The sequence below is a fragment of the Saccopteryx leptura genome, chromosome 2, assembly GCF_036850995.1.
Source record: "Saccopteryx leptura isolate mSacLep1 chromosome 2, mSacLep1_pri_phased_curated, whole genome shotgun sequence".
Lineage (NCBI taxonomy): Eukaryota > Metazoa > Chordata > Mammalia > Chiroptera > Emballonuridae > Saccopteryx > Saccopteryx leptura.
The window spans coordinates 342,472,660-342,500,084 of record NC_089504.1 but is presented as its reverse complement, the minus strand read 5'-3'; the positions used below and the strand labels follow the sequence as shown (position 1 = coordinate 342,500,084).

The 27,425-nt window shown below is 50.8% G+C and overlaps 1 protein-coding gene across 3 annotated transcripts in view; it reads right to left on the bottom strand.

Annotated features, from left to right (window-relative positions):
- Positions 1–7,274: 7,274 nt before the first annotated feature.
- DCAKD (dephospho-CoA kinase domain containing) overlaps positions 7,275–27,425 on the bottom strand; it is a 41,784-nt gene continuing 21,633 nt past the window's right edge. For all 3 annotated transcript variants that reach the window (XM_066363928.1, XM_066363929.1, XM_066363930.1), the window contains exons 2-5: positions 17,032–17,259; positions 16,392–16,595; positions 12,396–12,483; positions 7,275–8,588 (exon numbers count right to left, since the gene is read on the bottom strand). In XM_066363928.1, the coding sequence (XP_066220025.1) occupies positions 8,297–8,588; positions 12,396–12,483; positions 16,392–16,595; positions 17,032–17,143 (696 nt within the window). In that variant the 5' untranslated portion in view covers positions 17,144–17,259 and the 3' untranslated portion in view covers positions 7,275–8,296. The remainder of the gene's footprint in view (positions 8,589–12,395; positions 12,484–16,391; positions 16,596–17,031; positions 17,260–27,425) is intronic.

Sequence of the window (27,425 nt, the reverse complement as noted above, 5' to 3'; positions counted from 1 at the left end):
GAGAGCACATATATTAAAGTCACATATTGATTTATATTTTCGGGTCCCTCTGCCTTTCTGCCCAGCCTCAGCCTTTCTCTCTGCCAAGGAGAAAAAAGAATTACACAGCTATATTTATCACCAAGATGTTTAGTGTAAAGAGCATTGTGTCCGAAGGTAATTCCCACCCCTCCACCCTCTTTGGGGATATTTTTTAAAAGTAGTGTGGCATCGCCTATTCATAAGCATTTATCTTTTGTTGAAGGAAGTGGTGAGAGATTTAAAGTAGACTGTTGGAAGGACTTCCTGACTTGACAAATGGTGCCTGCCATCTCCAAGGAGGCTGGTGGGATTGTCTTGCCAGCAGACATAATCCCACTGCCGGTGGGGATAAGGGTGAGTAGGAGTCTTTGTGTGGAAGGTGGGGCAAAGGACTCAGGAGCTCCTAGAGGTTACCCACCAGTCCAAATAGCACCTCATGCCTGATCAGGCAGTGGTGCAGTGGATAGAGTGTTGGACTGGGATGCAGAGGACCCAGGTTCGAGACCCTGAGATTTCCAGCTTGAGCGTCGGCTCATCTGGTTTGAGCAAAGCTCACCAGCTTGAACACAAGGTCACTGGCTTGAGCAAGGGGTTACTCAGTCTACTGTAGTCCCCCAGTCAAGGCACATATGAGAAAGCAATCAATGAACAACTAAGTTGTCGCAACAAATAGCACCTCATAGTTAATGGCTCACCACCTATAGTCCCATTCCACAATTGGGAAAATCAAGAGGCTGAGAAGTGAATTTACTTCCCTCTGGTGCTCTGAATTTCATGTCAACCTTGGCATCTATCTCATTTAAACTCTAAGCTGAGGGGTGAAGGCGGGGCATAGGTGTCTGGCTAGGGGAGGGTGTGGTGGTGAAGACAGGAGCAGGACAGTATAGAGATTCTTGTTCTTTAAAGTGACATGGGGGAAGGAAGGACAGGCAGCTCTAAGCTCAGACATTTAAAAATGCCAAACTAGCCCTGGCCGGTTGGTTCAATGGTAGAGCGTCGGCCTGGCGTGTAGAAGTCTCGGATTCGATTCCCGGCCAGGGTACACAGGAGAAGCGCCCATTTGCTTCTCCACCCCTCCCCCTCTCCTTCCTCTCTGTCTCTCTCTTCCCCTCCTGCAGCCGAGGCTCCATTGGAGCAAAGATGGCCCCGGGCGCTGGGCATGGCTCCTTGGCCTCTCTGCCCCAGGCGCTAGAGTGGCTCTGGTCTCCGCAGAGCGACGCCCCAGAGGGGCAGAGCATTGCCCCCTGGTGGGCAGAGCATCGCCCTTGGTAGGCGTGCCGGGTGGATCCCGGTTGGGCGCATGCGGGAGTCTGTCTGACTGTCTCTCCCGGTTTCTAGCTTCAGAAAAATACAAAAAAAAAAAAAAAAAAAAAAAAAAAAAGCCAAACTATTTGACTCTAGTTCCGGAGACTCTTGGAATGAAAGCAACATGGAGCATGGGAACTCACATGTGAATGCTACCATCTTGTTACTGCCTGTGGGTGTTTCCTTCCCACTCACATACATCATCCCCTTTATTATTTATAAATGCTCTAGGAGGTAGAGGGTGTCAGCCCCATTTTACACATAGGAAAACTAGGTTCAATAACTTACCCAGCATCATACAGCTGGGACAAGACAGACCTCAACCATCACCCAGCTTCCTAATTCCTCTGTAGGGCTAACCACCTCACCCTGCCGCAGGTGTAACCTGTGGTGACCTGCAGATCCCTCCAGCCTCCTTCCCTGGCCCGGTGTCGGGTCGTGGCTCTCAGCTCACCTCCAGGCCCAGCAATTCCTATTCTGGTTGTGCTCAGCTGCACCTGGGCTGGGGGGTCAAAAGTTTCCCTGCTGGATTCTGACCGCATCCCGCTGCTTGCCCCCTGCTTTCCCTTGGGTATTTTTCAGTAGCTTGATTGAATTGCTTCCAACCAGTGTCCCTCACTTCATTCTGGAGCCTATTTTACCCATGGCAGGACTGAGAACGGATGTCTGTGGAGTGTCACTATGTGCCAGCCCAGTGAAGGGCCCTGTCCTGCTAGTTGTTGACCTCACAACCACCCTGGAAAATAAACGTCGAGTCCCCTATTACAGATGAGGAAACTGAGGCTGGGGAGAGCAAGTCACTTCTCCTAGGTCACCTGGAGGGTTAGAAGTTTTACTGGGATTGGCCCAAGTGCGTGTCACCCAAAGTCCTGGCTTTGGAGCTCACTCTTGAGCTCACTCGTACTGCCAGGCGGTCCCCATCAGACAGTGCTGGTGAGGGCGGCGGGGGCCAGACAGCGCAGGGTGCGGCGGGAATCAGCAACGAGGACCCTCCCGGATAACTTTTCCCATTGAAAATCTGTTCCCCTCGCGGCCACGGGTGATGTATGGCTGGCGCTGATGAGAAACGTGCGGCGGAATGGAGGCAGGCAGCGTGGGCGGCGCCGGCAGCCGGGCCGGGGCCGCGCGGCATTGAGATTCCGCCGGGCGCGGGGAGGAGGAGGGGCGGGGGCGCAGGCCCTGACACCGGCCGGGTAATTGATCTGGAGGTGCCAATTTGCAGCAACTAAATATTTGGTTTCTGCCTCTGCCCGCTCCGCACTCTGCTCAAACAAACTTCAATTAAAAGTGAAAAGCAAGGGGCGGGGGTGGGGGGCGGCGTTCGGCGCTCCCGGGTCCCCGAAGCCCGATCGATGGCGCGGAGCCTGCGGACTGCGGAGCGGGGCGGCGCGCCAGGAGAGGGGGACAGTGGGTCAGGGTGGGAAAGCGGGGTGCAGGGCGGGCGCCCTGTTCTAGATTGCAGAGCACCCGGCACCAGGCCCACGAGAGGCAGCGCTTTAAGCCTGGAGCAGCGGCTTAACCTCAGTGGGCAGAGTGGAGGATACTCGCTATGTGCCAAACGGAGGACACAAATAGGGCTGTCCCGACAACCCCACTCCGGACGTCCAAGCCCGTGTACTTGGACAGGAAGCCGGGGAAGGAGAAGCCCCAGGGCGCTGAACCCCCTCTCCCAATGCACTCACCACAGGAACTTGGATGATGGCCTCGCATTCAACAGCATTCACTGACCATCTTCCCCAAGCGCTGCAGGAGGCCTGGGGCCTGGGTGCTGAGGCCCATCCCCTTGCTTTGTCTGCCCATCGGTCTACACTTGGGTTGGCAGAAGAGGTAAGGGTGAATCCAACCCAGGCCCCAACCCAGGAGGGTCTGGAGGGTTTGGAATTGGGGGAGGGGGCAGTGAGATCCTGTGAATCAGGAGAGGGTCTGAGGAGGTGGCTACAGCCTGGAGCAGGGGAAGGGATCAATGGGTCACACTTGCCTCTTTTAGGGGTTCAAGACAAACATAGCATCAATAGTTATTCACTGGGTAGAGTTAGTCCATAGGGAAGTTTCTGTCCCTTGAGGATCTTCCAGTACTTTGTGGGAGCTAGTCACTGGTGCTGGGCAGCTGGGGCATCCCAGGGTCTGCTGGAGGGGCAGCCTGGGGGTAGTTAAGACTGTTCTGGGAAAGATACAATGAGGGATGGGGGGAGGGGGAGGTGGGGTAGTTAGACTGTTCTGGGAAAGATACAATGAGGGATGGGGGGAGGGGGAAGTGGGGGGAAGGAGTGGGAAAGATACAATGAGGGATGGGGGAGGGGGAGGTGGGGGGGAAGGAGTGGGAAAGATACAGTGAGGGATGGGGGGTAGGGGGAGGTGGGGGGAAGGAGTGGGAAAGATACAGTGAGGGATGGGGAGTAGGGGGAGGTGGGGGGAAGGAGTGGGAAAGATACAATGAGGGATGGGGGCAGGGGGAGGTGGGGGGAAGGAGTGGGAAAGATACAGTGAGGGATGGGGGGTAGGGGGAGGTGGGGGGAAGGAGTGGGAAAGATACAGTGAGGGATGGGGGGTAGGGGGAGGTGGGGTAGTTAAGACTGTTCTGGGAAAGATACAATGAGGGATGGGGGCAGGGGGAGGTGGGGGGAAGGAGTGGGAAAGATACAATGAGGGATGGGGGAGGGGGAGGTGGGGGGAAGGAGTGGGAAAGATACAGTGAGGGATGGGGGGTAGGGGGAGGTGGGGGGAAGGAGTGGGAAAGATACAGTGAGGGATGGGGGGGGGGGAGGTGGGGGAAGGAGAGGCATCCAGGACCAGGGGTAGAGGGCAGATGGAAAGTGGAGAGGATTTGGGGGTCTTTTCATTTCATTGAAAGTTTTTTGAGAACCAGAGTTGGGAAATATGACGGGGGCTAGGAAGGTAAGTGAGGAGGGCATTGTCCCCTCCCATATTTCTGTGCCCACCTTCCGGAGAGTAGAAGGGTTACTTCCACACTTACCTGTTTGCCAAGGGAGGCTACTGCTGGTCCACTGGGCTGTAGGCTGCAAGCCCACTTCCTTCCCTCTTCCCCTTTCAACCCCCTACCTCCTGCCCCCCACAAGGATCCCTTTGGTCCCTGGCTGGGTGTGGAAGCACAGGTCCCACCCAAGTGTGCCCCAGCCTCTAGGTAATGGATGGTCCCTGCAGGGCTCTTGTGGACAAGGGAGGCCTGGGAGCCATCGTCCTTCCCAAACACAGTGCTCTGGGGGAGAGTGGTCTCATCCTCCCCCTCACCCCTTTCTACTCCAAGCAGTTCACACACACACACACACACACACACACACACACAGCCCTCCTCATCAGCCCTCAGCCCCCAGTTCTCTCCCTTTGTTGCTTGGGGCACCAGTCTATCATCACAGGGAGCTGAATCCAGAAGCCTGCCTCCCCATCCACTGCTACTCTCCCTCCCAGCTCCTCCCAAGTGCTGCCGCGTTCTCTGCCTTAAGCCCCTTCCCAGCCTGTGAGCTGGGTGCCTGCTCCCTCCCATCCCTTCCCTCCCTCCCACCCTCTCCCTGGGCGCTGAGCTGTGGAGCAGAATGATTTCCTGTAATTGGCCAGCAATCCGGCTGCCCGACTTGTTCTATCGACATGCTGGTTAGCTGGAAATTGTATTGGAATCTGAGCGACAGGGAGGGGAAGGGAGGGAAAGGGAGAGTGGGGAGCAAAGAGAGAAGGCTCTTCGGGCCCCAGCTGGGTGCAGCCTCAGCTCTGTGGGTGGGACGAAGAGCCACCAGCCACATCTCCCCTTCCTGGGAAGAAGCAGGAATGCAACCCAAAGGACATCACTACCTTCATTTTGCTGCTTCTCTCTCTCTCTCTCCGCTGCCCACTCCTATGTGCCCCCATGACCTCAGGTCACCATTCCCTGGGAATGCTACCCCATTCCCTCTCCTGCTCCTAGGACCGGCTCATCCTGACCTCAAGTGTTAGCAAGAACTAGGTGTGCCCAGCAGACACGAATACCCCTCTCACCCAATTTCTAGCCATGGAGGCTCATCGTGGAGTGTCCCTAACCTTCCCCTGCTTCTCCCCAAGCAAAGAGAGAGGAGTTGACATCAGAAGAGTTGACAGTAACTCCTGGATGAAGAGCCAAGGTGTAATTAATGGAAGCAGTGCAGGCAGTGGGAGAAGCATTGCATTGGAGTCCAGAAGCTTGGCCTGTTGGTTTTGGGACCCCATGGCTCAACCTCTGAGCCTCTGAATTTTTTCTAGCCTGGACTCCTTTACAGAACTGGGAGATGTCAAGGAGATAACCACGTGAACGTGCTTTGTAAACTGTAAAGCTCTGCAAATTACCAGTCAACCAGGGCCAGGGGGATGGGTGTGGCTTTAGGGTCTGTCTGTCCCAGTCATCCTCCGCCAAGAGGCCAGCTGCTGTCTTCACTGTACCGAGCGCAGGGCCCGAGTGCGCCCGCTGGAGAGTCGGAGCCCAGGGTCTCTTACCCTTGGAAGGGAGGGCGGGGGCTAGGTAGGACGGAATAGGGGCACAACCCTCTCTGCCCAGTAGTTCCAGACGAGCGGCAAAGCTACTTAATTAGCGCCCGAGGCCAGGCAGCACACGCCTCTACCACCGGGGCCAGCTCTCTAGCAACAGTTGCTCCGTGGAGGATCCAAAACGGCCTGTGGCCGGGAGGGAAGGCGGGAACACCACTGGATCAAGTAGAGCTTCAGCTTCGCTCACGGCAGAGGTCGGACCCCAACCCAGGCGGGTGCTGCCACCTGCCGGCCAGAGAGTATGCCGCCCGCTGGGGCGCGGGGCTGGGGCTCCCAGTGGCTCCGTGTCCTAACCATGGCATTACGCCCCCGTCCCACACATCTCTCTGAAAAGCAGGCCTTATTCTAAGGCCGCCTGGGGCCACTGGGCCACCAAGTCTGGGGAAAGGAGGTGGTGAGGTCAGGCTTGAGGACGGGGAGCTGGAGGTGTGGTGGGACCAGGCACTAGAGGACTGGGCCGCTACCACACCTTCCTCTGACATTGTTGCATCAAACTTAGCCGACTGGCGCACAGAGGAAAGTAATTTTTGGAATTTTACAGCCTGCAAAGGTTTTTATTGTCCTCCATTCATTGATGTAAGCATCATGATGCCTACCTGTCAGAAGAAACTGGAGCCAGGAGGCCGTGTAAGTGGGAGAAAGAGCCAGGTGGCAAGCCCAGATCTACTCCTCTGGGAGCTCAGAGGTACAGTGAGCAGAACCCTGAGGCCTGACTGTGAGGGAACCAGATCCCTCCATCTCTCTGGGACTGAAATCGGAATAATCAATGTTATGTCACCTCTAGGGAGTTACACATCTAGCAAAGTGTCCAACACAGCAGATATTCATGAAGAGTCATTTTCTCAGTGAGTTGAGTATAGGACATTCTGTTACATCAATGAAGGGTCCTTACCTCTCCTTCTTTTACCCTTCCTGCCAGGTCCCACTAAACGTGGGAAACAGCTGCCTTCTGCCCTTCTCATCCTGCCCTGACCCCACCCCAAAGCTCAGCGCCTCCTGGCCCAGCCTTTGCCCCTGGGGGTTTGTTGTGAGTTAAGGAACTGGTCTCCGAGGTACGAGCGGTTTTGGGAAAGGGGGCACTAAATATGGCCACCACAGCATTTGCATCCGTCACACTCATTTCTGGCCTTAATAGGCTGCTGGCTGCCAGATCACCACATCAGCAGAGCTGCCAGCTCTGGTCGAGGAGAGCTGATGTCTGCACTGGCCTAATTGGGCAGGGGAAGGAAGATGGAGTAAGTGGGTACGATGCTGCCCCAGCACCTCCACCTACCAATCACAAGGAGACGCCTGCACCTGGGAGAAGTCCGAGGGCTACCTACCTTCTGGGGCTCAGGCTCCAGTGTGGGAGGAGGCCAAGTATAACCCAGACGATAGCAGCCAAGTCTGGGAACCTTAATTGGTCCGTGGTGCTAGGGGAATAATGGCAGTACAAGGCATTTCAAATCAAACCACTTTATTAAGCACCAATGGTGAGGCAGGCCCTGCACCAGAAACAGATAAATAAGACAGCCCCCGCCCTCAAGGGGCTTCCAGTCTAGTAGGAGAGACCAACCAGCTTTTGGTTACTACACTGTAGATTCAGATGAAACACGGGATGGTAGTATTCCAGTACCTAACCCAGCCCGGGACTTTGGACAGTGCCTGAGCTGGGAGTCAGCCAGTTATGAAAAAATAAAAAAATAAAAAAAGGTATTTCAGGTCAGGGAACAACACGGTGAAGGCACAGAGGTCAGAAACAGCCAGCACGTGCTCTACCAAGAGTTCAGGGCTAGGAGTACATAGACTGGAAGGTGGTGAGCAGGGTGAAGGGAGTTGCTGCACAAATGCTAAGCTGCGACAGTGGGTCATCCCAGAAGAGGCCCAGCCTCTGTCAACTACTGCACTACCCCACAGGGAAGCCTCACTATAACCTGGCTGAGGGCGTTAACCCCGGGGAGTACTGTTTGAAGGTGGTAGCCTTTGGTCCAAAATGACTTCCCATGGTCCATGACGAAGATTTTGGCCACAGTGGGGCATGTGCTCAGGGAGGACCCAGGCCGGGAGAAGCTCCCAGCTTTAAACACTGCCGAGAACCACAGAGACAGTGGTCCTCACCCCCACCCTCAAGAAATTTACAATGGCCTCCCACGGTTGTTTTTGTGTCCTATTGTGGCCACTATTCTGCAGGTGGTTCCAGAGGGAGGGACCCCGGGAAAGGAAGGAGTAGCTACTGACAGAGGGCTGTTCCTTTGACTTAGACAGAATACATACCAAAAAAAGGGTTGTGGTGCAGGGCTCCAGCCAAGGGAGGGAGGGAAGGAGTGAGGGGGGGAGAAAGAGAGAGAGAGGGAGAGGGAGGGAGAGAGGGGGAGAGGAGCGAGAGAGTTGATGGGGTTGAGAGGAAACAGGATATATTCGTTACCTAGCTTCAGCCTCAGAGGAGATAGAGGCCTGGGGCTTCCTGCCTTGGAGTGCCCAACTAGGGGGAGGGCAGGAGGTAACGGGTGAGCAAGTAGAGGAGGCTGGCGATGCCCGCCAGGCCTGTGAGGACCCCGAGCCTCAGCGGCAGGTACTCCAGGGAGCGCTCCAGCTCAGCATGCAGAAGGATGACCTGGCGTTTGGTGACGCTCCACTCGCCCGAGTTGTCTAGAACGTGGCGGGCCATGCGGGCTTTGTCCTTCAGGGGCAGCTGGGCATTGATCCGAGCCTCTGCGTCCTCACGGTTCAGGTTGTTCCGCCGCATCAGCCGTGCCAGCTGTGTGTCCCGGTCGCTAAGGACAGGATAAACAGGCTGATCAGGCTTTGTAGGTCCCAGCCTCCCTCCCCACCAGCAAGTTATAGAGGTGGGCAGCCCCTGCTCTCAAGTCAGTTTAGGACCCACAGCCACAGAGCAAGGCCCGGAAGCTCACAGGCTCCCCGCACCTCACCCTACTCTGTGAGGACCCTGGTAGCACGGGCTTGATAGAAACAAAAAGGGAAGGTGCAGAAGCTGCTTTCTGCCACCGGGGCCTCTCTGCTTTGCCCCCAGTCCTCAGACTTCCCAGTTATTAGACGGAGGATTTGATCGCCTGGAATCAGCTACATTCTGGATTGCTAGATGGATGACCTTTACTGAAAGGCCTATGCCTGCAAGCTAAATGCCTCCTGCACTGCCCCTGGGGACGCGGGCCTGCTGTATCAAAACAGCTTCCTGGGCCACCACAGGACCCCTCTCCTTGCCTCCCCACTCCCACTCCTGCATATCTAGAGCACAAGGACCAAGCTGAAATGGCAGCTGTTGTACTGGATGCCACTGATGAAGAGAAGCTGGCAAGCCCCAAGATGCTTCTGGTGGAGCAAGGACCTGAGAACTGATCCCCTCAGTCCCTAGGAGAGGACAAGGCGCTGCGCATCAAACCAAACAACCCCTAGTCTCCCATCTCCAAAGGAAATGAAAGGACACCTCTTTGGCCCACTCTGATATTGCCACCTGGGTCCTTCTTCAGGAAAGTCCCTGTCCGGCCTTTGGCTATACAAGAGCTGCCCACTGTGCTCTGGAGTAAGGTCATCTCTAACCCCTCCCTAGCGCTGTGACTAGGTAAGCCCCTCAGCGGGACCCAGGGGAAAGGCTGCAGCAGCTGCTTTCTACTACCGGGGCCTCTCGGCTTTGCCACCAGACCCGAGATTTCCCAGTTATAAGATGGGATGATAGATCACTACAGTTTGGTCCTCTCTTAGGTGTGGCTTACACCAGAGGGCCTCCTGGGATGCGAAGACAGACCTTCTAAGGAGAGACACAGCCCGAACCCTTGCCAGTTCAGTTCCAGTGCCCTTCAGAACAAAGCAGTGCAGAAAACCATTTCTGGCTGGCCGATCAGGGGAGGCCTCTCTGAAGAGAGCATTAGTAATGGGCTTGAAAAGTAAGTAGGACTTCTGATTTCCTTTGTTATGGGGACAGCATACTGGTAAGGTCCTGAGGCCAGTCCCTGCCTGGCTGAAAACAAGGACTATCCAACCTTAATCAAGACTGTATCAGGTCAGGGGCTGGGAAAATTGGGCTGAGAGAATGGAGACGGCTTAGGGCCATCTGAGTGCACATCCTTGGGCAGTGTGGCCTAGACCAGAGGCCTCCTGGAACATGAGGGCAGAACTCACTACCAGCCCTTCCTGAGGCTCAGAAATAGCCCCCTGTGGTTAGTTTAAGGACTGATGCCATTTGTGGGGTTTTTACCAAACACTTATTCCACAAATGGTACATTCCTTGAAAATATGAATTATCAAGTTTTGGTATAATTGTGCTTTGGTGAATGTCCCATATTATTTCAAATACACCAGGGGTAGTGTGGCAGTAAAGGAATCCATGAGGAACCTCATTTTTATAAAGTGTAGATTCCTTTTATGAAAAGCAAATAATCACTCATTCAAATCTCTGATATGGCATTTGTCTTGAATTGTATGGGTACCCACATGTGCCAAAAGTGGGGCATGAATAGCAACCAGGACTTTTGGCATAAGTGCCATGTCTGGTGAGTGGGGCGGAGGGATCTCCTGGAGTACAGGCAGGGTCTACAAAGCCCACTTACCTGCCGGGAGCCAGAACGATTTCTGCTCTTAGCAAACAGACCAACCTTGAAGGAAAGTGCAGGAAGAGAAAGGTGGCAAGGGTTGGCATGGAGTCATCTGGTGATTACATGCGTAACCTGTTTTCTCACCTACACTCAAGATCCTCTTTTTGATCCCTTGGTAGAAAGTTCCAATTGTATTAAGACTCCAAGGCAAAGAGAATTCCAAGTCTTCATGGAGTTTGCTTGGCCTCAGCTAATAATCTTTCAAACAGGGAACAAAGAACCCAGAGAGGTTGCAGGTTTACATGGGGGAACATGGGCCCAAGAGCGAGCTATGAGGAAGCCTGAGTCTCTACACCAGGTTTAGCAAACTTAGACTGGGTTTTAAATAACAGTCTCTGGTGGGGAGCTGGGGGTTGGGGGCAGCAGAATGATGCTAAGGGCATGGAGAACTCTAGGCCCCATCTCCAGTGTGCCAGAAACCTCCCATGCATGAGTCTCCTGAGAGCCACCCAGTGCCCAAAATACCCGCTGGGCCAAGTGCCCACCTCTGTGTCTGTTGTACTCGTGGGTGGCATTCAGGAAGTTTCTGGGAGGCAGAGACACTCATCTACTCTCTTATCCCACGGGGACCGTGACTCATTTTCTCTGACAGTTTGATCCTCTGCTGTTTGTCAAACCTGGATTCTGATTTGCTTCATATCCTGGGGGATTCTGAGTACAGAGTTCCTTCCTTAGCTGGGCTCTGACAGTTCCCTCCAGCACCTTTCTGTCCATTGGTGTTGCCAACGGAAGATCCTGAACAAATTCTGTTACTCCTACCTCAGAAATCCCGCCCCAGGTCTTCTCTTCTATAACTCAGAACTATAGACTGATGACCTAAATACCTCATGTTAAAAGGTAAATTGAGCCTGACCAGGTGGTGGCTCAGTGGATAGAGCATCAGACTGGGATGCGGAGGACCCAGGTTTGAGACCCCGAGGTCGCCAGCTTGAGCGCAGGCTCAGCTGGTTTGAGCAAAAGCTCACCAGCTTGGACCCAAGGTCGCTGGCTCGAGCAAGGGGTTACTCGGTCTGCTGAAGGCCCACGGTCAAGGCACATATGAGAGAGCAATCAATGAACAACTAAGGTGTCGGAACGAAAAACTAATGATTGATGCTTCTCATCTCTCCGTTCCTGTCTGTCTGTCCCTCTCTCTCTCTGTAAAAAAAAACAAAAAAAATATTCAAAGGTAAATTGAGCCTGACCAGTGGTGATGCAGTGGACAGGGCGTTGATCTGGGATGCTAAGGTCCCAGGTTCGAGGCCCCAAGGTCACCAGCTTGAGCACAGAAGCATCCAGCTTGAGGGCGGGTTGGCCGGCTTGAGTGCAGGATCATCAACATGATCCCAAGGTCGCTGGCTTGAGCTTAGGGTTACTGGCTTGGTTTGGGCCCCTGGTCAGGGCCCATGTTAAGAAGCAATCAAGGAACAACCGAAAGTTACACAACTAAGAGTTGATGCTTCTCATCTCTCTCCCTTCCTGTCCCTCGAAAGAAAAGAAAGAAAGAGAGAAAGAGAAAAAGAGAAAAAAAGAAAGAAAGAAAGAAAGAAAGAAAGAAAGAAAGAAAGAAAGAAAGAAAAAGAAAGAAGAAAGAAAGAAAGAAACTGAGTAAAGTCATAAGTGTGGGAGCTGTTTGGAAAGTTGAGAAGTGCTGGAGGAGAGAAAAGCAACCCGGTGAAGAACAACATGGCTGCCCAGAGCAGGGCCTGGCATCTGGACTGAAGTGCCTCCAAGAGCCAGCAGGGGGAGCCCTTCCCAAGCCCTAGAGAAGGCTGGGGGCCATCTCTTCCCACACCTACCTGGGGGCATATCTGGATCAGACACAGAGGTTGGTTTCTGTAGGACCTGGGCACTGCTGCCCCAAACCCCTGTGCTTCCTGGCTTCCCTGTGGGAAAAGGGCACAGTGACGTGGGCAATTTCTCAGGTACATGCCTTACTGGGTGGGGGGTCCTTTCCAGCCTCAGCCAGGCCAGGCGATGTCACACACTCACCAGTATACCACCACTGTGTGCTTCATGTACTTGAGCAGTTTCTTGGTCTCAAACAGCAGGGGGATGTCCAGAATCACGTAGCGGTATCCTGGAGAGAAGCCAGGAAAGCCACAGGTCAAGTCTGCAAGCACACACTGAGGACTATGCGTTAGGCATGGGGACAGAGCTGAAGTCACTGGCTCCTACCATTGAAAGCTCCCCAACAGGGTGGAAGACCTTCCCAGGATAGGCATAACCTGGCAGCTAGCCAGTTCCAAAGCCATTCAGAACAGGGTCCTGAAGAACATCGTTTTTGACTAGATGAGCAGTAAGACCTTGTAGAAGGGACAGCATTTGTACTAGCCTTGCAAAGCAGGTAAGACTTCTGATACTTGAATATGAGTGGGTGGGAGTGAGGGTTCAAGGAATGGGGGGCGGCAAATCACAAGGAACAGCGAAGTCTTACTACTCTGGCTGAGGTGGAGGCCTTGAGCAGTGTGAGGCCAAACTGCAAGGTAGTCAGGGCGGGCACAAAGCACTGAGTTCACCTTGATCTTGAACACGGAGTTGTTCTTTCTGAGCAGGGAAATGACACAGCCAAAATCGTAGGAGACTAGGGAGAGTTTCCAGGAATGACTGGGCCCTTTCTGCCCTACTTCAACCACCTTTGTTTAAAAAAAGAAAAGCTTCTTCCCTAAGAGCCAGGTCCAAGCCTGGCTTCCGGCTGAAGAAGAGTCCTGTATGGCTAGCTCTACCAACTCTCCACAAGAGACTCATATGAGTGGCGGCAGCAACCCCAACAGGAGAGAGGCTGCTTCTTAGGGTCAGAGGCAGACCTCCAGCCTAGGACTGCCGGGACATGTCTGGAGGTGCTGTGGTGGTTATGACTAATACTAAACTAGCTCCCATGGGGTAAAAGCACCAGCTGGCCCTCCCACTACAAGCCAAGGCCGGTCAAGGTCAACACCTTCACCCACTGTGAGTGGACACATCCCTGGGCTGCCTGCCCAGAAACAGAGCGGGCTCCACACTCTTAGTTCCCTTTATGCCAATGGCCCTGTGTAGGTGTAATAAGGTGGGGGATCCAGGAGCGGGAAGAGGAAGGGATGGGCACCGCTTCTGCCTAGAGACCCCTGCCTGGCTTGGATGGTGTCTCACTACGAACACTTCCATCTACAGAACCTGACACACATCATTCCAGTTCCAAGGGCGTCACAGGGAAACTGGCACTCTAGGTGATGCTGGAATAGAGGTGACAGCGCAAGCTGCTGGGTTTCCTGTTCCCCAGGGTCTGTTGCTCAGAACACCTTCAGTAGAATGAGGGGTTAAAAGAACGGGTTTTGGGGCTCTCTCTCTCTTTTTCTCTCTCTCAGTTCCTGAAATTAGCATTGCAGAGGAGAGGCAGCCAAGATGGCGGAGTGTTGAAGGAGAAGGCAGTTTGTGTAGAGAGGAGATGGGGAACAGAGTGAATAAGGCTGGTGAGGTTAGAAACTTTCGATTCTAGGAAACTCAGATGAGTCAGTGGCTTTGGGAGCCCTGAATGGAAAGGGAAGTGTTTTCCCACTGTGTGTACGTCTTGCCTGCCGGGTACGAGCTAGGATTAAAGCTAATGGTCCAGCAAAAAAAAAAAAAAAGGAAAGGAAATAAAAAGAGAATGGGCTCTGAGGACACACCTGTGTATGAAGCCCCCACTTTCTCACCATGTGACTTTGGGCTCCTTAATAAGCCTCATCGGTGTAAATGAATGAAAAGACTACCCAGTTCACAGATGGGAAGGATTAAATGACTGAAGTCATGTAGACCACGCAGCACCCCACCACCCAGACTCTCACTAAGTGCTCCATAAATGATGGCTATTATTACTCCCGTTCCCTGAGGAGGGGGAGCTGGCTCCTCCGCTCCCCTCCCAACTCAGACCAGGAGCCACGGCCAGGCCCTCCCTGGGCCTCTTATCTCTCTTTCCTGCTCTGCTCCTGTCCCTTCCTCTGCCCTCACTGTCCTTTCTCCTCAGCTCCTCTCGGGAGCTCGCGGCCAGCTCTTTGGTTCACCGGCAAAGGGCTATTCAGCTGTCACATCCGTCCTGCTTGATAAGCTCTGCAAACTATCCTGACTCTATTAAGACATCCGTCTGCCTACACAGAGACCTCCCAACAGCTGGTGATCTTATCTGACGTTTGATTATACCAACTCTGACAGTTTTATTTGTTATAGTCATCAGGGAGAAACTGGGACTGTGGAAGCCACAGCTGTCATCCCCATTTTTTACCTTATCGAGCTGAAAAGAGCTTTCTGGCTTTTATTTAAGTGGTGGTGCTCGGGAGGGGGGCTGGGTGGATGACACTGCGGGAGAACTCTGGAGCAGGTGACATTATCCGATGCTTCATTTCATAAGGGAAGCCGCTGCTGCCTCCAAGCCCTGCAGATGCACTCGCAACTGGCCTGGGAGTGAATGCGAAAGGGCAGAAATGAAAGGCAGAGGCTGCGTTCCAGGGCAGGGGCAGAAGGGGACCCTGGCACAGACACATGAGGCAGGACAAAGGAAGACTTTAGAGCCCTGGATAGTTTGGTTGGTTGGAGTGTCGTCCAGAAGCACAACGGTTGCTGGTTTGATCCCTGGATAGGGCTCATACAAGGAACAGCTTGTTCCTGTCTCTCTGTCTCTCTCCCTCATGCTTCTCTCTTAAAAAACAAAACAAAACAACCCCCCCCAAACAAAAACTCTAAAGACACTCCTTGAGGAAGAAGGAAAGAAGGGAGGCCCACAGCCAGGTACTGAGATGCAGAGCAAAAGCTGGTCCTGCAGGGAGGGTGCCTGGCGCCTGCTCCCGCCCTGGCCAGAGCTCAGGGGAGGGGACAGGGGGCAGCATCACAGCTGTCTGTCAAGTCATCCCTTTCCTTCTGGAGGAAGGTTCTGGCCAGAGAGGGGTAGGTTCCCCACTCTGTACATGAGAAGTTGATGCCTGAGAAAATAAAGGGTTTGGCCATGACCACTGCAAAAGCCAGAAGAAAAGCTAGAAGCCACTCTCATGTCTTCCAGGAAGGAAAATCTCAGCACCATGACTGACAGTGGGGTGACAGCAGCCAGACTTTCAACACTAAGACCCAGACCGGAGGCCATATAAGCTGAATCCCAAGCCACTGCTCTCTGCTCCACCACTTCTCCTGGTGACTGGCCCCATTGTGGATAGTAAGCATTAGGTCACCCCTGTCCAACACCGTTCTGAAGGACAGGACTCAAACTGTGGCATGTGGCTTGGGAAATGCTAGCAACGGCAGCAGAAGGTTCTTACCAACTGACCAGACTCCTGCTTTTCAAACACTTTTCCCTTCTTTCAGTCCCTGTAAGGCACCTGACTGTCTCTGCACATGCCAAGCTAACTCTCTCTACTGAGCACTAGCCTCAAAGGACATCCTCCACTTAGAAGCTTCTCCATCACCTGACCCGGCCATCGTAGACCCTCCCCAACTTCCGACCTGCAAACTCACTTTCCCAGGCAGCTCGACCAGCACCAAATCTGACTCTGACTGTGGTTTCTATTTGTGGGGTGATGGACAGTCACTTATGTGGACTCCTAGTCCCCGTAACAACTTTGCAAGGTTGGCATTATTAGCCTCATTATGCAGATGAGGAAACAGGCAGAGGGGTTAGCTCACTGACAGAGTCAAACAGCTAGAAACTGTGAGCGCCAGGATTTAACTCAGGTCTTTTGACCCCATTATTTATCAGCTGTTGTTACTCCCTTCTCTACTAGAAAAAATCAACTTACTTCCTGGGGATCATGGCTCAAAAGCCTCAAGTGTCTCTTCTCATTAAACCGTCAACCTCCTTAAGAGTTGAGGGACATGTGCTTCTTTCCTCTGAGCTGGTATGGGGCTCTGCATGGGGAGAGGGGGTGTGTGTGCCAATAAACAGTGTGAAATCTACAGCCTGGATAACCAGCCAGCCTTTCTGCAGAGAAGGGCCCTGGCCCTGAAGGAGAGGGCTTTGCCCACCCCTGCCCAGGCCCTCGGTCTTACCCCGAAGGAAGTACTTGAAGGTCTCCTTCATCATTTCCTTGCGGATCTCAGGGTGGGTGATGGTGTTGAGCAGATGCCGCCGGTCAGGCTGGTTAAATATCAGGTCCCCCAGGACCTTGCGATTGATGTCACCATTCTCCAACAAGACCTCGGTGCCAAAGACCTCCACGATGCGCTGGTGGGCGGGGTATCCTGGCTGGACAACTGTGGCATGAGGAGGAAGCTGGGTCACTCTTCGGAGCTTCCAGACCAGCCAGAGGACCCCAGGTGACTAGAGGCAAAATGATGGGAGAACCCGGGGGCTGCTTCCTTCAGTTGAAGCAAAAATGAAACGAGGGGAGAGAAAGCAGTTAAGGAAGAGAGCAAAGTGCACAGAGTCCCTCGTGTTGGCCACGGGGTAGACTGAAAGCGGGGAGACATCTAACGAGAGGGAGGAATAAAGAGAAAAGCAAGAGGACAGCATGGTGCGCGGAGCAGAACACCAGAGAGGGTCAAAGGAAAGTCTTCCCCTCCTGAAGCCTTGTGAAAAAGCCAGAAGAAAAAAAGGTGAGAGGGCCTCATCTTTACAGGGAAGGCCTTATAAAAAGGAAGCAAAGGGAGCTGCCATAGATAATCCCACAGCCCAGCCCCTCCAACTCACCATGCCGGGCGATGACATCAACGTCAATCACTGCACACCCCAGCTGCTGGAACACCTGGATCACTGAGCTCTTGCCTGAGGCAATGCCCCCTGTCAGGCCCACCAGGAACATCTTCCCAGGAAAAAGGCAGTCAATGAGACTAGAGCCGGACAAGTCAGATAATCACTGGAGCAGGACAAGCTCAGCCAATCAGGATGGGCCGCCACGGGACTGCCAGAAGGACCTGCCTGTTGGACAAGAGCAGGCCTGATCAGAGCTGGGAGAGGGAGGCAGAGGAAGGGGAGGGAGACCAACTGGCTGGGCAGTCAGGCCCGGAGCCTGGTGAGCTCTGGGTCCATCCTGAAACAGAAAACTCTTTCAGGAAAGGCTGCCAGTATTCTTTTAAAACCACTTGTAAAGAAGGCAAACTAACACAGTCTAAATTTCACGACATGCTGAGGAGGCAGAACAAGGTCAGGTGCTGTTAAGCAAAGTGTGCTTTCTGAGGTGGCAAAAACGGACACAGGCACACTTCCAGTAGGAAGGGGCCACCTGTCCCTCTGTGGTATACCCAAGGTGCTCTCCAGATGCCCACAGAAGCAACTCTGTCCACTTTCCACCCCCGCCCCCACTCAGCCTTCATTTTCTAGTCTGGGAAATAGGCTCATAGGAAAAAATGGCCTGCCTGACATGACTGGTGGTGGCACAGTGGATAGAGTGTCAACTTGGGACATTGAGGTACCGGATTCAAAACCCAAGGTCACTGGCTTGAGCGTGAGCTCATCCAGCTTGATCGCAGACTCACCAGCTGAGTGCAGGGACACCGACTTGAGCGTGGGATCATTAACATAATCCCATGGTTGCTGGCTTGAGCCAAAAGGTAGCTGACTGAAGTCCAAGGTTGCTAGTGTGAGCCTAAGGTTGCTGACTTGAGCAAGGGGTCACTGGCTCAGCTGGAGCCCCCTGGTCCAAGCACATATGAGAAGCAATCAATGAACAACCAAAGTAGGGGTCAGGAACCTATGGCTCACGAGCCAGGTGTGGCTCTTTTAATGGCTGCATCTGGCTCACAGACAAATCTTTAATAAAAAAAATAATAGCCTGACCAGGCGGTGGCACAGTGAGTAGAGCGTCGGACCCAGAGGACCCAGGTTCGAGACCCCGAGGTCGCCAGCTTGAGCGTGGGCTCATCTGGATTGAGCAAAAAGCCTACCAGCTTGAACCCAAGGTCGCTGGGTCCAACAAGGGGTTACTCAGTCTGCTGAAGGCCCGTGGTCAAGGCACATATGAGAAAGCAATCAATGAACAACTAAGGTGTTGCAACGCGCAATGAAAAACTAATAATTGATGCTTCTTATCTCTCTCTGTTCCTGTCTGTCTGTCCCTGTCTATCCCTCTCTCTGACTCACTCTCTGTCTCTGTAAAAAATCAATTAAAAAAATAATAATGTTAAAAATATAAAACATTCTCATGTATTACAATCCATCATTTCCTACCACTCATGTTCATGGTTGCGGGTGGCTGGAGCCAATCACAGCTGTCCTCCAGGACAGCACCAAATTTTTATTGGATAATGTGTAACGTACACGGGTCGTTGTATGGCTCTCATGGAATTACATTTTAAAATATGTGGCGTTCATGGCTCTCTCAGCCAAAAAGGTTCCCGACCCCTGAACTAAAGTGCAGCAACTACGAGTTGATGCTTCTCATCTCTTTCCCTTAAAAAAAAAAAAAAAAGGCCTGCCCCCTCCCCCCCCCCCTGGTTTGAGGACTGTCTGGGTGGCTGGTCTAGGCCAAGATAAGTAATCCTCCTCCTCAACCAAGAGGTGGACCAGATGGGAACCTCAATGGCAAGCAGTGGCTCAGTGGCCACCAAGCTTGAGGTTTAGAGAAGGGTGGGTCTTGCCAACAAGGAATGTGAGGAAAGGATGACAGGCTTGGGTGGCGGATAACTCTGAGCTTATGTGATGTGGCTTTCGGGCTGAGCAGCAGCAGTTCAGCACAAAGGTTAGGACCACAGACCTCTTCAAATCCAGCTCCTCGCTTACATGCTGTGCCACCCCAGACAAGTCACTTGCCTCTCTGAATGTTTTCTCATCCATAAAACGGGGATGACAGAATCTGCCTCATAGGCTGTTGTGCAGACTGAATGAGAAATGCTTATGAAACTGTTGGTATGCTGCCTGATACAGAAAAGGGAGTGAGGATGGTGGTGTGGGGTAGAAGGTGGGGGTTATATACTGCTCAAAAAAATTAGGGGATATTTCAAAATGAATATAAAGTGATAAAAAAGAAGCATTTTTTTTATTAAATAAGAACATCAGAAAAGCAAATGACAAGTCAAAAAAAGTTCAATTATGCAAATGAGATGCAAAACCAACTTTTATTTCATTGGTGAAAATGCACTATACAAAAGGCTGAAAGTACTGGCGTATCTCCCTGTCCCCTGATCCCCTAATTTTTGTGAGCAGTGTAGTCAGATTATAAGAAAAAAGGACTTCCATGAAGTTATGTCCCCATTCCTGCAAACTCAAGACTATCTGACAATAGATTTCTAATTTTTTTAAATTTAATTTTATTCATTTTAGAGAGAAGGGAGGGAGAGGGAGAGAGAGAGAGAGAGAGAGAGCGCGCACGTGAGAGAAGGGGGGATGAGCAGAAAGCATCAACTCCCATATGTGCCTTGACCAGGCAAGACCAGAGTTTCAACCGGCGACCTCAGTGTTCCAGGTCAATGCTTTTTCCACTGCATCACCATAGGTCAGGCCTGACAATAGATTTTTTTAAAAAGTCATATTGTGCTCTGGCCAAATAGCTTAGTTGGTTGGAGCATCACCCTGATGTGCCAAGGTTGTAAATTCAATCCCTCATCAGGGCACATACAGGAATCAACCAGTGAATGTATGGATGGGTGGAATGGCAGATCAATGTTTCTCTCTCTCTGAAATCAATCAATAGGCCCTGGCCAGTGGTGCAGTGGGTAGAGTGTTGTACTGGTGTGCCAATGTCACCAGTTTAATCCTAGGGTTGGTGGCTCGATCCTGAGGGCACCAGCTTGACCCCAAGGGCACCAGCTCAATCCTGATGTCACCAGTCTGAGCCCCATTAGGGCACATATGAGAAGCAATCAATGGGTGCACGTGGAACAAGAAGTTTATTCCTCTCTCCCTCTTACCTTTTTTTTCTTTCTCCCCCCCTCAAAAAATAAATCAATATAATAAATCAATAAATAAAATTTTTAAAAAGTCACATTGCATTATCTAGAATAAACAGGGTTGGTTACCATGTCTTGAACTTTGTTCCCAGACTGAAAGAAATTAAATTGAAGGCCAGGTCTTCCCATCCTTCCTTCAGCATCAAATCAGGTTTCCAGGACCTTAAAAATCTGTCGTAGGGCCTGACCTGTGATGGCGCAATGGATAAAGCGTTGACCTGGAACACTGAGTCACCAGTTCAAAACCCTGGGCTTGCCTAATCAAGGCACATATGGGAGTTGATGCTTCCTGCTCCTCCCCCTTTCTCTCTCTCTCTCTCTCTTGCTCTGCTACAATGAATAAAGTCTTTAAAAAAGTAAAATAAAAATCTGTCATAGGACTTTTGTTGTTAAACAGCAGATTTACTGTACTAATTACACTTTGCTTGAGCTTATACTGAAATGAGTTTGCTCCCCTGGGGACACACCAAATGACAGGTAGAGCCAGCTGCTCAGATGTGGGCTGAGTAGATGGGTGGCTTAGAGCAGCAGGGGAACCACCCAAAGAGTTTAAATCTGCCCAGGCTCATTCTCACCCAGGGAAACTAGAGGTGGAGAGAAGAAAATACCCACAGCTTCATCATCCAAATGGAGAGACCTAGGTTATTAAACCATTTACAGAGCATTTCTCCTCAATATGAGACTGGAGTCATCCCCAGGTGGTCTCCCTCCAGCTTAGAAAGAGGAGTTAAGGATAGGGTTCAGTTATAAAAAAAAAAGTTTCTCTCCTTAGCTGAAGTTTGACATGGAGAACACAGCAACGGCATTTTTAACCGTGTCTTGTTGTTTCTAAAGCAACAAGTCTGCTCCCTTTTTTTTGAAGACCAATAATGGGAGTGAGACTTGAGAATAGGTCCAGGTGGAGCGAAGGGGCAAAGGCCAGTTCTCCACAAGGCTTTGACCTCTCAATGGTAAAAGCAAGCCACTGGCCCTGGCCAGCTGGCTCAGTAGTAGAACGTCAGCCTGGCGTGTGGAAGTCCTGGGTTTGATTTCCGGTCAGGGCACACAGGAGAAGCGACAATCTGCTTCTTCACCCCTACCCCCTCCTATCCTCCTGTAGCCAGGGCTGGAATGAGAAAGTTGGCCCTGGGTGCTGAGGATGGTTCCATGGCCTTGCCTCAGGCACTGAAGAGGCTCGGTTGCCAAGCAATGGAACGGCCCCAGATGGGCAGAGCATCAGCCACAGATGGGGATTGGCAGGTGGATCCCAGTTGAGATGCATGTGGGAGTCTGTCTCTGCCTCCCTGCCTCTCACTTGATTAAAAAGAAAAAAAGAAAAAAAAAAAAGCAAGCCCCTGTCGTGGGTCAGTGGGGCTTTGCCAGAGTTGGCTGAAAGGGTCTGGAATGCCATGTAGCTGACACTTTAACCCCCAACCACCCACAGGACCAGGACCCTCTTGAAACCTACTGAATCAGAATCCCGGGGATGGAGGTGCCTAGGCAGTTCTGCTGTGTAACAGCTTGGGATTGACTCTAACTCTTCACTTCAGCAGAGATGAAGGATCAGGGAGGGGAAGGGACTTGCCCAGACCCACGCTGTTAGTGGAGTCGGGATGGAATTCAAGGCTCCTAACTCTGACTCTAGACTGCCTTTCTGTACTCAGGAAATGAAAGTTAATTTACCTTTAGACTAGGAGAAAAATGACAGTGAATCTATCTGCAGGCAAATCAATGCAAAGTCAAAGAAAAATGATTTCTTGATCATATTGATGTTTTCCCTCAGCAGAATAGGGGCAAGGTCTTATGGAGAGCAAACAGGGCACAGATGTAGGTAGCTCAGTTGGTTAGATACTCCAAGGTTGCCAGTTTGATTCTTGGTCAAGGCACATACAAGAATCAATGAATGAAAAATAAAAAAGAGCCTAACCAGGCAGTGGTGCAGTGGATAGAACGTCAGACTGGAATGTGGAGGACCCAGGTTCGAGACCTCGAGGTCACCAGCTTGAGTGCGGGTTCATCTGGTTTGAGCAAGGCTCACCAGCTTGAGCCCAAGGTCGCTGGCTCGAGCAAGGGGTCACTCGATCTGCTGTAGCCCCCCCCCTTCAAGGCACATATACGAAATTAATCAATGAACAACTAAGGAGCCGCAACGAAGAATTGATGTTTTTCATCTCTCTCCTTTCCTGTCTGTCTATCCCTATCTGTCCCTCTCTCTGACTCTGTCTCTGCAAAAAATTTAAAAAAATAAAATAAAATAGAGCCTGATCAGGCAGTGGCACAGTGAATAGTGTCGACCGGGGATGTTGAGGACCCAGGTTCTAAACCAGGGGTAGTCAACCTTTTTATACCTACCGCCTACTTTTGTATCTCTGTTAGTAGTAAAATTTTCTAACCGCCCACCGGTTCCACAGTAATGGTGATTTATAAAGTAGGGAAGTAACTTTACTTTATAAAATTTATAAAGCAGAGTTACAGCAAGTTAAAGCATATAATAATAATTACTTACCAAGTACTTTATGTTGGATTTTTGCTAAGTTTGGCAGAATAAATCTTTATAAAATAACTTAAATCTATCTTTCTATTTATACTTTGGTTGCTCCGCTACCGCCCACCATGAAAGCTGGAATGCCCACTAGTGGGTGGTAGGGACCAGGTTGACTACCACTGTTCTAAACCCTGGGGTCGCTGGCTTGACTGTGGGCTCATTTGCTTGAGCATGGGCTCAACAACTCGGGCACAGGGTTGCCAGCTTGAGTGTGGGGTCATGTCTATGATGGTCGCTGGCTTGAGCCCAAGGTCTCTGGCTTGAGCAAGGAGTCGCTGGCTTGGCTGGAGTCGTCCCCCCCTCCCCGACAGGGCACATATGAGAAAGCAATCAGTGAATAACTAAGATGCTGCAACTATGAGTTGATGCTTCTCATCTCTCTCCCTTCCTGTGTCCCTCTATCTCTCTCTCTCTCTCTAAAAGAGAAAGAAAGAGAGAGAGAAAGAGAGAAATAAAAAGAAAGAAAAAAAGAAAGAAAGAAAGAAAAGAAAGAAAAAACAGAATCAACCAATGAATGCATAAATAGTAAGTGGAATAAGGAATTGGTTTCTCTGTCTCCCCCTTCTTCTCTTTGAAATCAATAAATAAGATAAAATAAAATAAAACAAAATATATTTTGTTAAAAAAAAAACCAAACAGATGTCAATTCAAGGCTCAGTTCTGTCCCAGGCTGCTGGATTAAGCTAATGAATATCTTCCCTTCTCTGTGCCTTGGATAACCATCTGTGGAAACAGACCAACAGCTGCTTGGCCTCCATTAGGAAAGCCAAGGAGATGGAAGAGCACGGGTCCAGGGGAGGCCCAGGGGCCCTGGTTTAAAGGGCCTGGACAAATAACAGCTGTTCCTGTCCGGCAAGCCTCTCCATAACTCATTCCTTCACTAACCGCTGACTGAGCGCCTCTGGGCTTTGCAGCAAGATGCCAGGGACCTTTCAGATATAACCAAAGGAAAACTGGAAAGACAGACAGTAACAAATGAAACCCGCTGACAGGTGAGCAAGAGTAGTCATGTGGTACCCACCCTGGGCCTGATGTGTGTGCGTGTGGACCCTCTCACACGTTTGCTCACAAATCTGTCTGGAGAGGGAGCTGCAGCCAGCAAGAGTCCACTGTCCCTCAAGACTTATCAAGAAGAAAACGGCTTGACCTGGTGGTGCAGTGGATAAAACATCGACCGGGAATGCTGAGGTCACCAGTTTGAAACCCTGGGCTTGCCCGGTCAAGGCACATTTGGGAGTTGATGCTTCCCGCTTCCCAACCCTTCTCTCTCTCTTTAAAAAATGAATAAAAAAAGAAAGAAAACGAAGACTTATGTTCCAAGCTGCTTCTAAGTCCCACCCAAACCTGTCCCTGCAGCCCCTCCAGAGGCACCCATGAGAAATGACCTCCTTTGATAACCTTTGATGACTCTCTTCCTGCTCTGGCTCAGAAGTCATCCTTCTCCAGAATCTGCTCATTTCTCCTTATTCTGCTGCCATTCGTAAGGAGGAACTCTTAAACCTGGCTCTGCTCTGAATACCCTGGGAAACTTTAGAAAAGGTATAGAAACCCAGGCTTCACCCTAGCCCTAGGGTGGAGTTCGAATCTAGAGTTCGACTTAGCGTCCCAGCAGCCAGGCACTGCTAACATGGAAAGTTGTGGGCTGGAAGTGGCGAGGCCCGGGTCCCAGTCTCTGAACTCTGCCACAAAACTACCTGTGTGACAGCAGGAATCCTTCTCACCAGCTTGGCCCCTGGTGATATGTTTGGGGTAGGTGGAGCCACAAATATCTGCCCTGCTTTGAGCCTTGGTCTCCACACCTGTAAACAAGGGACAGCTAATTAGCCGTGCTAATACCAGCATCAGCTCCTGGGGGAGGCTGTGAGTTACAACAGTGCTTTTTTCTCCAAAAGTGATCTTCCCAGAGCAGTCAAAAAATGCTCGCTGGAGTAACCAAAGAATTATACGACCTTGGTGGCCCAGCAATCTTCTTCCTCAACACCCAAAGCTGGTCACAGAACTGACTTGGCTGAAGGAGGAAGGACAATACTGAGTCCCATAGTAACAAGAAAAGCTCATGCTCAATGCAAGAGAAATGGAAACTGGATTCCAGACCCAACCCCAGGCCTGGGATTCATCAGCCAAGAGGAGCCTCCATCCTTTCTTTTCCCTTATTGTCCACATCTGTGGAGAGGCAGCAGGACGTAAAGAAAAGGTAAGGACTCAAGTCAGAGATGTAGTGCTCCGTAACTCTCAGTGAGCCTCTCTAAACTGCCTTTTGGGTTTTACCTCTTGGGCCCCAGTAGCCCGGAGAAGACAAAGACAGTCCTTTCAGGGGGAAGTCTCTTAGAATCTCCTCTAGCAGTATTTCTAAAAAGCCCACTGCTGCGCTGTCTGTGGAGCTCTAATTGCTAACCCAAGCTATCATCACCTCACACACAGACCTCTGTAGTGTATGACCTGATCCTCCAGTCCCTGTCCTATTTCTCCCAAGGCAGCCACGGTCATGGCTTAAAGGACAGTTGATTATGTCACTTCCCTATTTAAAACCTTCACTGCATCCTCCCCCTTCCTCTTAGCCCCTCACAAAGATCTGAGCCCCGCGTGATCTGCCCATTGTTGGCCTCTCCACCCCTAGTCACTCCTGTGCTCATCACACACTGGCCTTCTGTCCCTGAACACAAAGGCTCTTTCCTCCCGCAGAGCCCCCTGCCCACCACATTCACCATCTGGCTCACTTCTCTTGATTTATTCCTCATTCACTCTTTCAACCAGTTAGGCATCAGGCACTGATTCAAACAAGAGTGCCCGCCCCCACAAAGCTTACACTCTACCACGTGGGGAGGAGTGGATGACATAATAAGTTCATAGTATGTGTGATGGTGCTAAATATGGCAGGGTATCAATACTGGGGGTCAGCGTTTCAGATGAGGGACCAGGGAGGTCTGAGTGAGGACCTAAAAGCAGCAAGTGAGCAAGTCACAACTCCTCTCAGAGCAGCCTCTTCCGCCGCCAACCCCAATCAGGCCCCGACATCTCTCACTGCTCCATTTCCCTTCTTCCTTCTACCCGTCAGGCTTTGTATTTTTGTTTCACTATTTTCAACACATTAGACAAAATAAGCTTCATGAGGCCACTGAGCTATGTCCATTTGCACCCCTTTGTCTCCAGCATCTAGCATAGTGTTCAATGTCTGTCTGTCACTTACCAAGTGAGTGATATTGGTGAAGTTACTTAATCTTTCTTCGGTTCAGTTTCTTCATCTGCAAAATGGAACTAATGGCACCTACTCTCAGTTGCTGTGAAGAATAAACCAGGCCTGACCTGTGGTGGTGCAGTGGATAGAGCATCCTCCTGGAATGCTGAGGTCCCAGGCTCTAAACCCCGAGGTCACCACTTGAGTGCAGGCTTGACAGTTTGAGCAAGGGGTCACTGGCTTGAGCATGAGATCATCAACATGATCCCAAGGTCGCTGGCTTGAGCCCCTCCTTCGTCAATGCACATATGAGAAGCAATCAATGAACAACTAAAGTCAAGCAACTACGAATTGATGCTTCACTCTCTTCTCCCTCTTTCTCTCCCTTCCTTCTTGTCTCTCTCTTTCAAAATGAGTAAAATAAATAAAGTTAAAAAAAATAAACGAGTTAGTTATATATAAAGTGCTTAGAACACTAATAGTACCTGGCACCAATGTTTCCTATTATTTGAGTGTTTGATAACTATTTATTGAACAAATGACTGAATAACCAAAAAAAGGGAGGGGAAATCCTTGGGGTCACAAACTCAGTGTCAAAGAGGAGGCTAGGACCAAACTCCCAGCCTGCTCCTTTTTCTACTAGAACATGCTGCTTGCTGCTAGTAAATCCCTCTAGGAAAAAAAAAAAAGAACAGAAACAAAACACCCAATAGGTTAAACAGAATAAGGAATTGATGTTTTTTATATATATATTTGTCAGGAGCCGATCCACTAATGCTGGCTAACTAGGTCACAGCAGGAGAAGATCCACAACTGCTGATTGACAAAGTCACAGCAAAAGAAGATCGATGGCTACTGGTTGATAGAGTCACCGCAGTGAAGACCAACAGCTGCGGGTTGACAAAGTCACCGCAAAGGAAAGGCACAATGACACTTCCCCCTTTAATCTTTTGAATTAATCTGGCCTTATATCCCCCCTTTTCTGGGTGTGTGCTATTATTTATGGCACAGGAATAATAGTACCGTGCTTTCCCTGTAGATTTGTAGTAATTTCTTTGGAAATGAGACAGAAGGTGTAAGTTCCACAGAAAAGCCTGTAAGCCCCTTGAACTGGGCTCATAAACATAAGAGACTGGCCATGATATCCCTCATAAAGGGTTAAGTTTGTAGGAGAATTTCTTCTTATTAATCATGTTAGAAAAAATAAAGTTAGAACTTAACTCGTGTATGAATATAGTAAATGAATAAAGTTTAACTAGACATTAGAATCTTAGGTAAGGTGTAGTGGAGTGGCCTGTTGCGTGGCCTTGGATAGGAGTGCAACTGGCAAGTAAAGAATGTTTTGTTAAAAGACTTGTTTTGTCACTGAAGGCAGTTGCTGGGCTTTTCTCAGTAAAACATTCTCATGAGATGTTTGTATTTTCCAAGAATTAGGAGAGGAATGTGGTAGGATTCATAGCAGCAATAGCAATTAATGCCTTCTGATATTATGTTGCTACTA